Genomic DNA, 17,735 nt, shown 5'->3' on the forward strand with positions numbered 1-17,735 from the left:
AGAGAAAAAACTTCATTCTTCTGAGAATTTAGCAAAATTTTCCACTAGTTTTTGGTAAATCTCATAAGTTGCTATACTATACGTAACAAACACAAGCTAAACCACCGTTTTCCAACCGGTGGGCTATACAGCAGTTCACCGATTGTGTCGTAAAAAATACCCTTGTCTAGTAAACAATTATTTTGTTGTGAAAGTCAATGTTGCGGCGAAACTCTGTATGTTGTAGAAAATAAATGTAATAATGCAAATTTATTGTGCACATGAAAAAAATTGTGTGGCCCTAGCTTGATGTCCGAAATTGGTTATATGGCCAACCGACGAAAAATGTTGCACACTCGGGGTTTAGGTAAACAAGGCGTCTAGTTGCACTGCGGCAAGCTAACTAGTTGCACCATTGGCAAATATTACGAGTTAACGGCAGAAATACATCCAGGTTATTATAAGGGGACAACAAACAGGTAGGTCCCCTCTAAGATATATATTTTCAGCATTACTGATGAAAACAAACTTCTGGCAGACATATGTTAAGGTACAATTAACGTTTGATGATGTTGATGTTTCTGCTTTTCGGCTTGACATTGGGACATCCTTTAAAGGCAAGTTTAAATGTTGTTTGAGTAACTACGGTTGATGTTGTTTGAGTAAATTACGGTTTACAAGGTTTTCCAACGTGTCATGTACAGTCAAACGTAAAACAACCGTTATTGTAACAAACCTAATTGCTGTTTTAAAGTTATTTTGAACTCTAACGTCAATTGTATTGCAAAAGGTTGTCTTTGCTTCTTCACACGACAGTGTAAAGGTAAACGGTTTCCTTTACGTTTGATGCAGACTCACATTGTTGACCCATGTCCCCACTTGGAAGTAAAAGGTTCTGGAAGAAAACTGGTTGAAATGGGTGAGAATGGATTTGAACATCACTGCTGCGGTTGTTCGGCCGGGTTTAGGCTGGTCTTAAGTTGCGTGTAAGTTGTACAATGGTAAATATTAACTAGAAGTTTCGTCGTTAAGGTTAAGCGAGATCAAACCTGTTAGAAAGGCAAACACCTGAAAAGTTTCTGAAGAGTGTTAGTAGGTACTGACGTTAAGTACAAACAAGATGATGCTGTTTGCGTGAGAAAATCATTTAAAACACAAAACAAAGAACAGCAGCTTTTGTTCATGCTACAAAATGTTGTAATTCGGGTCGAGTCAGGCCAAAATGGCTTGAAACTTAAACACCATTTGTATCAAGTTTTTCGAAACTTGTCCACTAAAGTAAATTTAAAACAGTGGTTCTTAACCGGCTGAAGAATTCCGTAGGGGTTCGGCGGTGATAAAAAGGTTAAGAACCGCCGATTTAAAACGATGAAAGTGATTTGGCAGCAAGTTATTTTGTTAAAACTGCGACTAAACGTCAAAGAACAGAGAATTGTAGTTGTTGTTTCACCTCAAATATCAATTATCATACAGACCGCTAAAGTTTAATACAACGGAATGTGAACCGTGTGCAAAGGGAACGTATATCTTCGAGGAATCTCACAATAAAAGAAAATGCGAGGTTGATACACGACCGACGACAACCGAAGAACCCACTTCACCAAAAACCACCAAATATACTGATACCACTACCGTTACATCAACCGTGGTGACAACAACCTACCACACAAAACTTTTAAGGTATATGCTAAACATGATTGTGTATTTCTCTTTGCCTAGATCACAGGTGGGGACCTGCGGCCGAAAGGCCACATGCGGCCTTTAGGTTCACAAGGAGCGATTTCTGTGGGCCTACCAAGAGCTCGTGGCTCTCAAAAACTCTCAACAATCTTACTTGTGTAACAAAGAAAACAGTTGTTTGCGCATAATGTAATGTTTAAGACTTGTCTGCAATGTCACAAGCTTCCCTCAGATATGTATAAACAAGCACATCTACAAGTGAAATAAATGTTGTAGTGAAGGTGGAAATGTAGTGGGAAGTTTATTTACCTTTATTCATCATAGGCCGTAATTACCACGACTGCAAGAGAAAATTACACAACGGACATTCCGTAAATCAAAAAGTTTAAACACCACTCTCCTAGGCCTGGAAAATAGTCTATGCGGCCTACACGAGTGTCGATTAAACGTTGAGTGGCCTTTATGAACAAAAAGGTTCCCCACCCTTGGCCTAGATTATTCTCCCATGAACTTGCTCCGTGCACAATTTTTGGTCCGAAAGTTTGTGTTCCATCCGGTGATGAATTAGAAACATTGATGGGTTATCAGGTTTTTCAGAGAAAAGGTAGAAAAATAATCATCGTTCTAACATGTTTAACATTGTCTCGAGCATTCAATAAAATAAATAACAGAATTCAAAAGATTCCAAAACAGTAATTTATGATTTTCTACAATACGATTCGCGCACATGAAGTCCGTACAAATATGTGACCACGGTGTGTCCTTTGAAATAGGCTATGCGTTTTGTTAAAGACATTTTTTCGGAAAGTGAACTACATTTTAGGTAGAATTTCGGTACAGGCTGGAGCAACTTGCGACATTTAATTACTTGTTCAACAAATAAGACAGTGAAATCCCTACAGATGATTTGACTATAACATAGTGAAAAAAGCTTTACCGAAATAAAAAGATAACTCGAGCACAAACTTTGTCTTAGGCCAACAAAACAACCTAGAGTCCAACACAGGGGAGTACAACCACTCACATTTGCGACGCCACAAAGCACGTCCAAGGAAGGTAAGGGAACATAAACAAACAAACAATAATGGTACAGAGAGCTTTTTACACGTTTTTTTAAGATTAAAGTAGGACAAAAGTGAATTTAACTTGATTGCATGTCTGTGATTTGTTGGTCGTATTTCTGACAACTGTTTATCACGTACAGGTGACCCATACGCAGTAGTTGTTGCGATGATCTCCTTGGTATCCATAATATGTTTAGCCCTAATGGTTCTCGTCATCCTGCTGTACAAACGAAACAAAGAGTTACAGGTATCTCAAAAACGTTTTTCCGTTCTCGCAAATGTAGCAAATCGAGCCTGTACCTTTTTACTGTATGGTGATGCATTGTGTGTAATCTTGGACACCAAGCATTCACATATATGACAAGGCATAGGCTAGAAAAAATCTAGCCTACGGTGGAATTCGTACCCAGCACGACAGGATCCTATCCCCGATTTGTGAATTTATGTTCATCTTAACATATTTAAAAGGAAAACGTTTGTAACAATGCGTTTTGCTGGCACAGAACAAACGCAACCGGGCTCCTGCCGCCACATACACGGCGGACCAAAATACACCTTTAAAATCACCATTAGCAGCCAGCGATGCAGAGATTCAAGAGAGCGAATTTGGTAGCACGGAATCCTCCAAATATCGAGGCAAAACTGTGGTGGAAGACCAAGGGTTAGTTTTGGTATAATTCTAAAACATTTTTGTCTATTATAGAAAACTATAAAACATGCATACGGTATATGATAGATCATATGATACATTGGGTTTACCATTAACAGCAAAGTGTTCAAAATCAACGACACATGCAATAGGCGTATCGTGATATGCGATACGTGGCAGTATGGTGATTGGCGAACCATTTAAATACGTCATGTTCGAAAGCTACATTTTTTACAAGGAACAATAGAAAAAAAATAATTATAACTTCCGTTTTTTTTAAAATAACTCTGTTGCCTGATCATGTCAAGTAAGATTGATTTTTGAGCTATCCCAGACGTGTCACTTAAAATATTGTAGCTCTACAACGACAAGCCAGAGCAAGTTTACAAAATAGATAAGGTGTTCGATTTTCAGAACTCGCCCCATGTTAATGGTAATATCAGTGCATTTTTTTACATTTGTATTTGCCTCAACACCGTATTTGTGAAAATCATTTTCGGTAAATGAGAAAATGTTGAATAATCTGCATTTGATTTTATCACCCCTATAAATATAAATTGCAGTTTGTTTTATCACATGTATTGCTTTACAGTGCGACTTCGCAGCCTTTACTACATTCTAGGAACAACTCAAACGGCTTAAGGTACTTTCGGAGATCATCATCACCGCTTTTTAGACGCCTCTAATATGTTCCTTTGTCTTTCAGAATCGACATAGTAAAGGCACAAAAAGGCTTTGTAATGGACGAGGTAGGCAATTATTTTAACCAAAATGCTTTGAAAAACCCCAATAGCAAAGAAGACTAAAACTCAACCAAATCTATGACATCCGAACCTAGATTTTCCTTCAAAAGTTAACCTTACTTATAAAATACTACGAATGTGACTGAGTATAGTAACCAAATCACATGGTAGAGTGTTCAATATTTGACAAAACTTTAAAAGTATTGGTCGGCGCTGCACAAACGCAAATCATTAAAAAAATGTCCAAAATTGAATATTTATCGACAAAAAAGTATCTCAGTAACTAGCGAGTGTAACCACTACCATCCAAAATATTGATAAATCAACTGCAAACTCCACCACTGCTATTTTTCGAAGAGTGGTTACTGCCTTACAAAACAATGTACAACATCCGTCCCAAATATCGAACGAAAATAGTTGTTACCGCTAATGGTGGAAATATATCACCATATCAAAATAACGTGAACTTGCATACAGCTTATGTAGTTTAAATGAAACACGATTTCTTTACAGCAACAAGAGAGTACTGCAAAGTTTTTAAGTCCTGGAGAAGAGGAACACACAACCGAGCCCGTGTCACCGGTTAGTGAACAAGAAGAACCTACTGAGTCCGATGAAACAAAGACCAAACGTGAAATTCACATCGATGCAGAACCGCGATGTTCAAGCCACTACTATGCCGACAGTACGGACATCCACCAAACCAACGAACAAGAATACTCAGCGCAGAGTAAGTAGAGCAAAAAAGAAGCAATAATTCCACTAAAAAGTTTGCCGGATCATGGGAAACAGCGCTGGCGTTCCAGTTTTCAGCGAGTTTCAAGTTTTGACCAGCAGAACCTGCGGGTTCAACAACCGTTTCAAGCAACTGGCCGCACCCCGTTAGATTTGAGCGGTCGGTTGCGAACCTAAATTTAAATACCAGGGCACTTAGGTCAATAACCCATGTCTTTTGGGGTCCTTGCTGTTGAACGAAATTGTTAAAAATGACAAATTTGATGCAGAGGCATTACAAACAAATTGACTTGATTTGAGTTCCAGCAACTAACCAATGTTCTAGTTAATTCATCGGGTTAAAAATCAATTTGGGTTCGTACGATGCCGAAAAAATAACAGTAAACACGTAAAAAACGTCGTTCAGCGATGTAAACAAAAAAGCAATAATAGTACCGGATTTGATGTAGACATCCTATACTATAGTTTAGAATACAAAGGTGAACGATCTTATGTTTAGGAAAATTACAAGTTAAACCGTATACTAATACAAACGCACACTTACTAGTAGAACTTGATTTTGTGCAGTGGCGATTATAAAAGACTTCTTTTCCAATCTTACAATTCTACAACCTGATGTGGTTTTTAACGACGACATGGTGATGCAATTTGGCCGCAACTTTAATGTGGGAGAATATATGTTGACGCAGCTGAGGAATAATAAAAGTAAGTCATGAAAAAATCATGTCATAAATAGTACTAACAGATATGCTATATGTTGGTTTGTAAACAATGTTTAAAGTAGGTATATTCAACCAGAGTTGTAAGTCGAGCTGGGTTCGAGCTCAGTTTTTTTAAGAAACGGGCTTGATTCGGACCTGACTTCAAATTCTGTGTCCGTACTTTTTCAGACAAACTTACCCAGCTAAGTAGCTAGTTGGTAGACTTAATCAAATGCCCAACAGTGCTCAAACGCCGTGTTTATTTATATGCTATACATTAGTGGCCCTTTTTTGAGCTTAAATGTACAGGCAGGTTAATCAAACTTTCGGGCCTGAACGGCCGTCTCAAAAACGATTCGCTTTGGACCGACCTTGTATTTTAAGGTTAGGGCGTGGTTTAGACTTCGAGCAGCTTATAACTCTGTGTTAAACAGAACTATTCATTAAATGTTAGGATCAGATTAAAAAATATATCACCCATAAAGGAGAATGAAACTTTGTTCTGTTTTTTTTGTAAGGTTCAACAGGCGAATTTCTTATTCAAACATTTCTTCAAATTCGCAACATAAAAGGAAGTGCTTTGAAGTCAACCGACATCGTATCTTATTTCAAACAAAATCACCACGTCCTGCTTGCCCAGGAGTTGGAAACTAAACTGTCAGAAACACAGAAAATAAAAACAAACAACTAAATGGCAAATACACGTAGAAGTGCGTGTTGCGTTGTACATTCGAGATTGCTGGGTGCAAAGGGAAGTTTCTTGTAATATGATTTGTCGCATTTATTCAGAACAGTGCACTTTTTGTTTTGATTTTTGTGTTTTTGTTTATAGTTGTATTTACATTTGGGTCCGGGCTTGCGAATTTGTAGTGAATGGTCCAGTGAAAATGTGCCAAATACAAATAAATAACGCATTCATATTTACATGTTTGGGTTTTTGAAGAGAATCGTGTGTAGTTTGTCGTTGTGACTTCTAACAGTCCCGAAACCAACTAAAGATATATGATAGGCGTTTGGTCTACATGGCGGTAAACTTTCTTTCGACATTACTGAGACATAGTTAGTGGGTAGAGCTACAAACACCATACCTCACGGCAGACCCACATCTAGCTAAATTTCGATAGGTGGCGCAAAGAGCTGAATTATTTATTTAGCAGCCATGGAGGGGTAAGGTTAGAAAAAGAATTCATAAATTTAGGTTAAAACCTTTTTTTATTTAAATGAAAGTACCCAACCCAAATTCCTTAACCGTCCGCCTGTTTAGAGATGTATCGTTTTAATTTGGTGTTAGTGCTCTTAGCGCCACCTATCGAAAATTAGCTTAATGTGGAGTTGCCGTGGGCTATGGTGTAGATTTTCTTACTTTCTGAGTGTAAAACATAGTACATGATATAAAAGCTGTTGCTGCCAGGCAAAATATCAACCTTATAGAGTTTTTCTGGGAAATATATTTTTGTACTAACGTTTCGACGTGCGTCGGATACAGGTCGCCTTTATCAGAGTAAAGAAAAAAGTTACTTAAAGACAAAAACACCTGTACCACGCGAAGTATTAAGGCGGGTAAAACCGTGAAAGAAGTTACAATCACAACATGTTTTGAACGACTCACACAACTCACATTGCGGAACAAACTGAAAGTGATAGATTACCGTATAGCTGTTGAACACAGGTGTTAAACCAGCGGTTCTCAAACGTTTCCACTCGCGAGTTTTCGTATAGTGTTGGCGTACAACCTATATTTGGAAAATCTGTTCGGGTACTATACATCCAGAAAACAAGCTACGCTGTGAAATCTACCAACCATTCTCTATGTTCCGTCATAAACGCGTGAAATGCGAAACAAGGTATTTATGCACAGGGAATGCCCATTGTATCATCTGAAAGTCTTCGCAAATATTATGATTTTGTCTCGCCTATTAATGAGCCTTCCGTACCACCTAAAAGAGCTTCAGGTACACAGTTTGGGAATCACTTTGCTAGGAAAATGCGACAGTGCATACAAAAGGGGTGAATGGAATATTTTGTGAAAAAGTTCCACGCGTGCTACCTACAGGGCCTTTCACGCACCACTAGGTCCGTACCACAGGTAAAGAACCACTTTACCTAACGGAAACAAACAGTAGCGTAAACCCAACAACCCATCAGCAACGTCTTAAGTGCCTTTATAAGCTTTGTGGTGTCATCCAAAAAACTCGGTGCTTAGGTTTTGTGTGGGCAAAGTAATGTACAGTCATATGAAAGCGGTTAGGCCCAGATAATTGCCTACCTTGTTGCGAAACATTATAATTGAGAGTTTATTGTTTTGGAGCTGACCAAAAAGTCCAAGCTACAATGCTAGCTACAACAATATCATTCGAAACGCCAAAAATGTCCAAATTTACGTCAGGTGGAACTGCTAGCTTGAAACATATAATACCGAAGAATAACTTGGCTTTAAAATTGCAATCCCAGTTTATGTGGTAACACGGTAATTGATCAAGTCTAATCACAATTCAATGGGGACAAATTGTTACGATTGCATCGTCACTCGGGTTCATCCCTCTCGCGTTAATAATGAACTAGTGGGTTGCGCAAAACGTTCTCAGAAAAGTAAAGCCTATTGTGTCAAGAGAATTTCAACACTTTGAAATGTCGACGAGACGATGAAGTTTAAATTCCAATTTGTGACTCACAACGACTCGAAATTCTTTTCAGGCGTGACCAAGAGTACACAAAACCGTGAAGTTTAATTATTTTCATTGGAAGCACCTTTATTTTTTTCAACATTCTCACACTCAAGCATTACACAGCAAATCTTCGCTCGTTCGACCAGTCGAGTCGTAATTAGAATGAATCAGAACAAAGATTTGGAAAGCACCTGAGAAGTTACCTCTGACGCGTTAGACGAAAACCGGGTGAATCCCCGCGTGGTACTGCGGAAGATTTGATCAGTAAGCCTGCTGCGGCACTAGCCAGTTAGGAGAGAAAGCTTGTAGTGTTAGGACTGTACTTTGCAGCTAATCAACTGTGTATAATACCTACACCACAAGAAGTCTACAGCTGGATTTGGAAATAATCTACAAAGGTAAGCACTGTTTAAACGTTTTATTTAAAATAAGTTGTGAACCTATTGAGCACGCTTGTTTTCAGTATTTCATTAGCAACAAGCCTATTAACATAAAAGAAAACGTATCCGCTGGGGGAAAACAAAGAGTCAAATCACTGCTTTTCATATCTTTGCTCAAATAACAAACACGTTTTTTCTTACGTAGTGGTTCAACAATGCAATAATTCTTTAAACATTGTTTACTAGTTCGTTAACCTGTTAAAAAAACAGTAAAACATAATCGCATCGGTTTTGATAAACAAATATTAACACAGCGACTTATTACACAATGGCTCAGCTTAGCCAACGTAACAATACCAGTATTAGATTGACTAAAATGACACCGTGAGTTCCAAGCCTGCGGCTAAACGTCGTTTCGATGTACCGTCGCGCTAAACAGAACAAAAATGTTGAAAAACAAACAAAGTTAACAAACATGGAGAACCCAAACTAAGACCAAGCGTCTGTAATAGAACAAACCGCAAAACCCACAAAAGCAAAAATAAAGGCTTGTCAAGACTGTAGTAAATCGTGTGTTTTAATTTACAGAAGTTGCGAAGCATTGATTACAAAAGCGCCGTTACAAGACTTAAATATATGCTTCCAGTCAGTCACATGTGGACATTTCTAACAGTAAAAAAAACCTGCCCGAGTCGCAGACACAAACTGGTTACAGACCAATGAACACAGTGAACAAAGATAGCATCTCGGGTATTTTTCTTCAGGTTAACAGAACAAAACATGGCAATCTGTGCCCGAAACTGGAAACGAAACACAGGGCTAACTCAGGCGTATTAATTAAATCAGATTTTCTATTGTGTTGTCCATCGATATGTTTATTCAAAGCAAACAAAACGTGGAAGGCTTAATATAATTATGGACAACGCAGAAAATCTATCTTGGTCACAAAAAATCCCCAACAATGTCCTCGACAAAAAAAGGACCAAGACAGTCAAAAAACGCTGCAATTTGCCAAAAACAAACATTTGAGGAGCCTAGTCCTTCTCGCACACAAAGGTGAGCTCGACGTATCGATATACCACATCGTACGAAGTTTCTTTTGTGTCGCCGTTTTTGTAAGGTAATCTTAGTTTTCCAATTTTCCTGGCTTTGTAACCTATACGCCTAAATTAAATAATAATTTCACAACAGCTTGTTTGAATGTGTTAACATAGTTTTTGGATTGGCCGAAGGACCCAAACATTTCGGCCGAAAGTGGCACAGTAATTTTCATGAAAACTAGATTTTCGAAAAGCTTTACTGTGGTACAGATAAAAATGCACACTTATCGCCGGAATATACAAAATTTTGTTTTAGAAATACTTGTGTGCGCGTCAAAAAAGTTGGGTAAGTATATACCTAACCTAAGTATATAACAAAAGTATACATCCAAAATATATATCCAAAGTATATACCCAAGTATATAACAAAAATATATTACAAAATATATAACAAAAGTATACAGTGACCCAAGTATATAACAAAAGTATATGTCCAAAACCATGATTATCTGTAACACGAGGTCAAAGTTCAACGTGACGACACACTACGTAAAGCCTTGTCGCATGTGTGGGGAAATCTCAGGGGAATTCTTTTTAGAGACCTTGATAAAAAAACGAAATACTGTGGGTTAAAAACGGGGCAGTATTTACTTTATCGCGGTTTTTTTTTCTATGGCGCACACGCTTCAGCAGATATTTCCCAAACGCCCTATAATTTCCCCTACGGTGAACAAGTGAAATCCCTTACCCAAGACAATATGATAACAACCTAACAGATGGGAGTTTATGTGCTGTGCAAACACCGCCGCACCTTCCCACGCAGTCTGCGACTTTACAACCTTTTTTTTTCGCGCAGCATAAAGGTTTCGGAAGGACACAGCCTTAACACAGTTCGGAGATTTGCTTGGTGGTCTTACTGCTTTAAACTCGCGACAACAAAACATCAAGAATGGATTGGGTAAGTTTGATACTTGTTTTTCCAATCAACTTGGTCGATATTTAGTGAGTAAAGGTAAGGTTAACCAGTGGTTGGTTGACAACTTTACACGTTAGTAAGTCGCCTTTGAAAGCTGGGAGTTGGGCGTAATTCGCTGCAAGCATTTACTGGCTTTGTGTTGTGGTTAGCACACATTGAGGGGTATCAGGCGCGCTACGCATTGCCGTAGAAACTTTCCTTGGTCAAAAATAAGCTGCTGATGCCAGGCATGCTATACTAACAAATATTGCCCTACCATCTGACTTTCATCAAACGAGGCGCCTTTGTTAAAAGAATGTTGTAAAACAAAAGCTCTTATGAAGCAACGAAAGAATCGGTTATACTCACAAATCTTGGGCCAAATACAGTGCAGAGCAGACAAGCATATGCTTTATACAAAAGTACTTCGCGAAATACCTAAATCATTAAGTTGGTTTATGTATGAAAACACTGGTTAGTCGTTAACCGTAAATTCAACTAAATTGCCTTTAATCTAGATACAGCCTCCTTAACGTGGGTAAATCGGATCAAAATTTAGCTACACGTTTTTTTAACCAATAAAAAGAATTGCATCGATAATAACAGTAGCATATTAAGGGTGTGGGGTTTAAGAGTAGTCGTACAAAGTTCAATAGTTGCAGGTTGGGTTGGGTTTGGGGCTAGAACTCTCGGGCTTGGGTTTGTTTATTTCTGAAAAATGTACCTTGCCGCTTAAAGACTGTTTTGACAAATTATGTAAAGCCAAAACACAGTTACACATAGGGAAAGTCCCAAAAGCAGGAGAAACGCGCCACAGAGTTTCATTAGGGAATTTCTGAAATTAAAATTGTTGGAAGTTCCGTTTTTAAATTTCTGGACACACCCCTGGATAACACCCATTTTTTTATTCGCAGGCAAATGACAACCCGTGCCCGCACTTGGAACCTGATCCCAACGGAAGACAGCTTGTTGATGGCAGTGATAGATTATGCTGTGGGTGTCCGCCAGGCTACCGTATGGAAGCAATTTGTCCGTAAGTTTTTAGGTTTAACATCCTTTGAAAGGTCTCACAAGGGGTACAGAAAAACGCAATAAATAATTTTTTTTGGACTTCAATGCGAAATCAACCAAAGCGCCACCACAAAAGTCTTATGACCTACCTTAACATAGTATGAAGTTTTTTTTTTAGCTTGGGAAGTTAGCATAGTAAGGTTGTGAAGTCGGTAAAAGTTTTCCGACATTGACCCCACTAGAAAGCATTTTTTCGACTTCAAATTAAACTTCAAACAAAGCCGTGTTACCCTTGCTCAATTAATTACTGTCTATTTTTTAACGAATTTGGTCCAAAGTCAGAGTTGCCAAACTTTTCACGATTCCCACTTCCAAGCCTACTTAGGGGTTAAATTAAAACCACAGCGCATATTCTTCACGAAAGCATGCGCAAAGTAAACTAGAAGGGTGGCTTACCACATTTTGCCATATCATAACCTATTTTAAAAAACGTTAATATATTCCCTACACTTAATTTATAATGGGTCCCATATTAGCCACCATCTCTTATAACGTTAGCTGCTTCTAAAGGCTCATGGGCCCCACATGCAAACTTAATGTGCATTTCAAAGGATAACCATGAAAAAGTTTGGTGTTGTAAGGTAAAACACTGTGATCAAAAATGGGCTTCAATAATCATGCTATTAAAAGTACACACTATACAAATCTGATTCAATTCAGACATTGTTTGAACACAACATTCAACACCTATAAATAGCCAATTCTACAAGCTGTCCGAATTTAATTTAATTTGAACATTGGCTCATCATCAATCACAGTACATTGAAGGTGCCATACCGAATCAGCCGGTCACCAAGCATTCACCACCATATGGCAGGGCGTAGGCTTAAAAAATCTAGCCTGTAGTTGGATTTTAGGGGGCTAGTGGAGTAAATATTGGGGCTACACCTACAGGGTTTAGCACAAATAGTGACAACTTTAAATGGCATACTCTACGAGCTATCCTAATTTCAAGCCATTTCAACACTGTTTTAACAACTTACTCATTTTAGAAGGCTACTGGGGTAACTGATGGGTTTTAAACCCAAAACCAGTAAAATATGAATGCACAGTAACCCAATCAACAGTCCTGTAAAAATTTGTCTAAATTGCCTAATGTTTAAATTGTGACCACTGGAGGTGTTTTTGGCAATAACCGTTAATGCTTCTGGTGTCAATAGGGGTGCGAAAATGTCCATCAAGCTATCCACAAACTATTATACCACAGAAACCTTTCATTTGAGGTGCCCAGCAACATAGGGGTGGGGTAAATGTTAGGACTACAGAATTACCTATAAATGGCATATTATACAATCTATCAAAATTTTTGCTTATTCCGACACTGTTAGCGACATTTCAGGTTAGCAGGTTAAATACTGGGGTTATCAAAACAAACAAAGCAGATGACACATCTACATAAGTTTGATCCAAATCCATCAAACATTTCATGCCAAAACGAGTTGGACAAATTTTGGAAAAACAACTGGGGTAAAATCACTATGTTTCTCTCAGGGTGAAGGGGAGTAGGGGACCCATCATAATAGCTTCACAACCCAATTAGTGAGTTGATTCCTTAGAGGTAAGCGCAACAGAGAAAAATAGCTTAAAAATATAACAAAGATATATGCACCCCAACATGATCTACTCCAACGTCAAATTTCAACACAATTAATCAGTTTTCAAACTCTGTTTTCATATTTTTAAATCCTGTTTCAGAGGCGAACCAAACTACAATTCAACATGTGTGAAATGTGAGGATGGAACGTCCATAGTGGACAAAGCTCACAAAATCACGTCGTGTATGCCGATTCCGGGCTACATCCCTCCGACAACCACAACAACGACCATCCCCACCACGCCCACGCTGAAAACGTCCCCTCAAACACCGGCACTTCTCAATCAAGCAACAACTGAAAGGTTCATATGCATTTCATGAATACATTAAAAAGTTGGCAAATTTGAATAGCCTACAATCAACCGACAAGACAATTGAAAAAAATAATGGTTTTTACTGCAACAAAAATGTAACAACATGCAGGGACTGCAGTAGACAGAATTACAGGCCTCATTCCACCCCTTCCCTCGACTAATTAGGTCCAAAATAGTTTTCCTGTCCTAACTGAATGTTTCTGTTCACAGACTACAAACCGATGCAAACATTTACGACAACACACAGCTTGCCGGAGTTGCTTCAGGTACTAAATAAAGCTGATACTTTTTTTAACCATTGGTATTTACGTTTTTAATATTTGCAGGAAAAATGACAAGTGGGGAGACTGCTATAATTGCACTCCTCTGTGTCCTGATATTGGTCCTGATTTTAGCTTTGTTGGGGTGCTGTGGGTTGTTCTTTTACATGAGAAGAAGAAGGGTAAGTTCTGTGTAAAGTATCCCCTGAACCAAACATATCACAAAATTACTCAAATATACTTACACAGAAAATCAAAAGACAACGAAGACAACAAAATCAACATCCTGACTTAGATGTCAGCTACAGGTAAAAAATATGTTTACTAAATTTAACATGTTTTTTGGACTTATCCTAAAAAGTAATATATTTGTTTTTAGTGCTGTGTCTACTAAAGTTGATGTGCAAGGCGATGATTGGTGAGTACATTTTGTTGTTTCTACCAAATTTGAACAATAAAACTTTAAATTTAACACCAATCTACAGCCACAGGGATTATGTTTAGCATTCCTGGTAAAGAAAGTTGCATTTAACAAGGTTATTTTTCTTAACAAATGACGCATATGATTTACAAGACTCTTTGAACTAGACAAAACTTCCAATTAACTAGATTTCTATAAATCAGAGTCAGTATTGCAATAAACTCAAAAAAAAGTTGGAGCAAAGTTTGTTTGAAAATAAGCAAATATATATATAAGTACTAAAAATCATATTTTCAGTTGTTAAGTGTTAATATTTTGTTTTAGCAGCTCACAAATCAAATTGGAATGTGAAAAACAAGAGAGTCGATGTCCACAACCTGTGGTATGTACTGTGGGTTTCTTAGGTTACCAAAAATCTGTTGGGAGAGATACATTTATATAAACACTGTACGGAGACAAACCTATAAACAACTACTATATTACAAAGGTTCATAATCTGACATAACTACAAAATAGTGCCTATGTTTATGAGTAAAAATTACCATTTTTGTAATAAAGTCTAGAACAGGGTGGTCCCACCAGTAGCTTTTGTGCGGTTCACAAACACATTATAAAAAAACATTATAAAATTAATTGCAGTGGCCTTCCCCTAAAGTATCCGCTTATCATTAATTGCAGGTCAACAAGTATTTATTATGAGACAACAAATGTTTTTACACTTTTTATAATGACATAAACACATTGATTCTCTTGGTTGCAAATTCTAGCACCCACATGAACTTTAAAACAGTTGTAACTGAGCCCCAGGAAATGTGCTTTGTTGGAATAACATTTGGATATGATTACAAAAAACAAACGTCAATTAGCAAATTAAGTATAAGACCGTCTCCTTTTGGGCCACCTTGTATTTACAAACACTAGTGGGCCCTTCTTTCTACTGGTCTTTGACCACCCTGGTTTGGAGAACAGATTCCGAAAGACACAACTTTTTAAAAAATACAGTGCTGGCGAATATGAAAAAATACCTTGGTGTTTTATTTCATTTCATTTTTACTTTAATTCATGCAGAGACGATACTTAGATGACAGTGGGGCAAGTTCTTCTGCATCCAGTAGTACAAATCTGAACAAACAACCCAAATATATGACTAAAGACCACAGGTTGGTGCAATTTTGTACATGTAGTACAGTGATTCTGAACCTTATGCTGACCTCCTGGCCACTTTTTCTATCGCTGAGTACCAGCGATGTTATAATGGGTGAGATAATAGATGGGTCTATATTGCTAAGCATCATATTTCTGAAATCAACAATAGCAGTTTCAACAAATGTCCAAAACACAAGTTTTACACCAAAACCAAAACTGATTAGTTGGGTCAGTTGAGTTTTATTTTGGATCTTACCAAAATTGAGTAGAACAGAAAGTACCACTACTAGCATGCGTACCACAGGTTCAGAACCACTAATGTAATATTTTACTGATACTAGAGCTTTTCTTAAAAACTTTTTTGTTTTCTTTTAACAGAGAAGAAAAGGATTTTGGTGAATACGGAAAAGCATTTCTTAAAGATTTAGAGGTAAACCAACTAAACATTGGTTTATAGTTCTTTAACAGTCACCCAATATAACAATTTCTAACAGATACACATGTTAAAATACATCAGGATATAAATCATGTTAAAAATAAACACTTTACTGTGACAAATGAAGATACATTTTGTGTATAGGTCCAACCAAAGGCCAAACTTAAGGCTTCCGACAAAACAGACAAGGAAAAAACACATTCACCAACCTTTGACCTTGCCCTGGACCCACTTGAAGCATCTATTCCAACCAACACAACCCCTTTTACTGACGAATATTGTGAACACGCAAAACTAAATGTCCCCATAGATGGAGAATTGCAGGATCACTACAAAGAGAGTAAGTACTTACTACACAAGATTTATCAAACAACGATATGACGGGCCTAGAATTTCAATTAATGGTAAATTACTTATTGATTTTTGTTTTTTTTAATTTATTTGCGAATGTTTTCTATAAAGTTGGTTTAATCTATATAGCAGGTAAATACCAGAATATATATACAATGTATAGGTACTACTGAAATGCAACAGCCTTTTGACCCCTCAAGATAACTTAAACTTAGTGATAAGGTTTGGTAAAAAACTACTTTATAAGCATATTAATTTAATTCACAGATAATTTTTGAAACATGTAAACAACATCTTACATTTAAACTTCAGTTTTCCAAGCCTTCACAACACACATTTTCCATTGGTCAAAAATAAGGCATATATATATTAATGTTAACATCACCTCAAAAAATTAATTTAAATATCTGCAAAAAAAGTTATGTAGCAAGTTTCCTTCACAAACAATATACAAGAAACTTGTTGAAACAAAGTTTTTGCTTTTGACAGTGAAGTCAATAGAAACATTTTTTGAAACAATGGAAGAAAAACACCCAAGAATCAAAATCACCACCAGCGATGTGCAAAAATTTGCAGAAGCTTTCAAATTTAAAAGCACAGATGATCAGTTTTTTGAGTCAGGTTCGAAAAATGATTTGTTATTTACTTGCTTTATTAAGCTGCAGACAGTGCAGACTGTTTTGACCTATAAGGTTCACTTTGGTTCCCAAACAGTTGCTTGGCCATAGTGACCCAGTTTCATCTGTGCTGTGCCTAGTTGTGCATTGCACAGATCAGGTGAGGCATGGGTTTTTACCTCACAGCAAACTAGAGTGCCGTTAAACGGCTACACTAGCGGGGCCGATCTACACTAGCCGATCTCTCATTACCAGCTTCACTGATGGGACCTTCTTGGTCGAAACAATGTGCACTGTCTGTAGTTTATCATTTACTGACTCTATGCTTTTAGTTGCTTTATTATTTAACAAATGCAAATACTTCTGCATTCTAAAAAAGTGTCATTTAAAAGATATCATTTTATTTTCAGTTTCTGTTCCACTGCTGTTGACGGATGTTTTAGTCGAAATTCAAAACATTTGTGGAAAGGCCCTAAAAGCAAAGGAAATTATCAAATACTTCCGGAAAGAAAAACATAATCTTTTTGCTGATGCCCTCGAGGAACACGTAAAATTAACAAGTCAATACGCCGGGAAAACGTTTGTATGAAAGTAATAACGTTGTATCGTAATGGAATCCACGAAACTTTGTCGCTCTTCCCAAATCAAAGTAATCAGAAGAATGATGCTAAGCTGCAGCAGATCAGACAGTTCAACATATTTCACAACACGCCCGCCAAAAGATGTTTGACACCGATTGGTGACGACTTTGTTGCGAAAAGTTTTTACGGTATATTTAGTTATTTATGAAATATTTTCTCGTTGTTCATATGTTATAAGAAAATAAAGTATCTAACTACGTAAACTCATGCACTGGTCTGTTTTTCTGAACTTTGTGAGGTTTTTTTTCAACTGCAGTTAGCTACTTGGATTTTTACATTTTCTGTTCACGTA

General features: G+C 37.4%; 2 protein-coding genes and 1 long non-coding RNA gene across 5 annotated transcripts in view; 2 read left to right on the forward strand and 1 right to left on the reverse strand.

Annotated features, from left to right (window-relative positions):
• The window catches only part of LOC145217710 (uncharacterized), a 33,527-nt gene extending 16,912 nt beyond the window's left edge, over positions 1 to 16,615 (reverse strand). Inside the window, exons 1-4 of the long non-coding RNA XR_013857460.1 lie at positions 16,485 to 16,615; positions 16,044 to 16,163; positions 15,278 to 15,551; positions 5,395 to 5,539 (exon numbers count right to left, since the gene is read on the reverse strand). This is a non-coding gene — a long non-coding RNA (uncharacterized LOC145217710). The remainder of the gene's footprint in view (positions 1 to 5,394; positions 5,540 to 15,277; positions 15,552 to 16,043; positions 16,164 to 16,484) is intronic.
• LOC145217668 (uncharacterized) lies at positions 772 to 6,469 on the forward strand. The gene is made up of 10 exons (XM_080085008.1): positions 772 to 965; positions 1,453 to 1,659; positions 2,636 to 2,715; positions 2,864 to 2,970; positions 3,227 to 3,384; positions 3,965 to 4,015; positions 4,079 to 4,121; positions 4,629 to 4,845; positions 5,418 to 5,555; positions 6,070 to 6,469. The coding sequence occupies exons 1-10, from the start codon at positions 826 to 828 to the stop codon at positions 6,240 to 6,242; spliced, it is 1,314 nt and encodes a 437-aa protein (XP_079941134.1). The 5' UTR covers positions 772 to 825; the 3' UTR covers positions 6,243 to 6,469.
• Positions 8,416 to 17,639, forward strand: LOC145217677 (uncharacterized). Of its 3 annotated transcripts, none has more exons than XM_080085025.1 (14): positions 8,416 to 8,615; positions 10,494 to 10,595; positions 11,507 to 11,625; positions 13,359 to 13,559; positions 13,782 to 13,837; positions 13,898 to 14,013; positions 14,081 to 14,139; positions 14,211 to 14,249; positions 14,577 to 14,634; positions 15,321 to 15,412; positions 15,777 to 15,828; positions 15,979 to 16,174; positions 16,675 to 16,806; positions 17,213 to 17,639. In XM_080085025.1, exons 2-14 carry the CDS (start codon positions 10,587 to 10,589, stop codon positions 17,389 to 17,391), a joined length of 1,308 nt encoding a protein of 435 aa, XP_079941151.1. In that variant the 5' UTR covers positions 8,416 to 8,615; positions 10,494 to 10,586; the 3' UTR covers positions 17,392 to 17,639. The 3 variants fall into 3 exon arrangements, with proteins under 3 accessions (XP_079941151.1, XP_079941145.1, XP_079941158.1); XM_080085019.1 differs by lacking the exon at positions 8,416 to 8,615 and adding an exon at positions 10,231 to 10,425; XM_080085032.1 differs by lacking the exon at positions 8,416 to 8,615 and having other exon boundaries at positions 10,231 to 10,595; positions 14,580 to 14,634.
• Positions 17,640 to 17,735: the final 96 nt, after the last annotated feature.

Source organism: Phallusia mammillata, chromosome 1 (assembly GCF_965637545.1).
Source record: "Phallusia mammillata chromosome 1, kaPhaMamm4.hap1.1, whole genome shotgun sequence".
In the NCBI taxonomy this organism is placed as follows: domain Eukaryota; kingdom Metazoa; phylum Chordata; class Ascidiacea; order Phlebobranchia; family Ascidiidae; genus Phallusia; species Phallusia mammillata.

What these genes read in the sequence shown, in the direction of transcription:
- LOC145217668 (XM_080085008.1), top strand. Translation starts at nt 826, where the DNA reads ATGCAGACTCACATTGTTGACCCATGTCCCCACTTGGAAGTAAAAGGT. An exon ending in AGGCTGGTCTTAAGTTGCGT is followed by an intron (nt 966 to 1,452) that starts GTAAGTTGTACA and finishes ATTATCATACAG; the next exon opens with ACCGCTAAAGTTTAATACAA. An exon ending in AACGAAACAAAGAGTTACAG is followed by an intron (nt 2,971 to 3,226) that starts GTATCTCAAAAA and finishes TTGCTGGCACAG; the next exon opens with AACAAACGCAACCGGGCTCC.
- LOC145217677 (XM_080085025.1), top strand. An exon ending in AATCAAGCAACAACTGAAAG is followed by an intron (nt 13,560 to 13,781) that starts GTTCATATGCAT and finishes TTCTGTTCACAG; the next exon opens with ACTACAAACCGATGCAAACA. An exon ending in GTCGATGTCCACAACCTGTG is followed by an intron (nt 14,635 to 15,320) that starts GTATGTACTGTG and finishes TAATTCATGCAG; the next exon opens with AGACGATACTTAGATGACAG.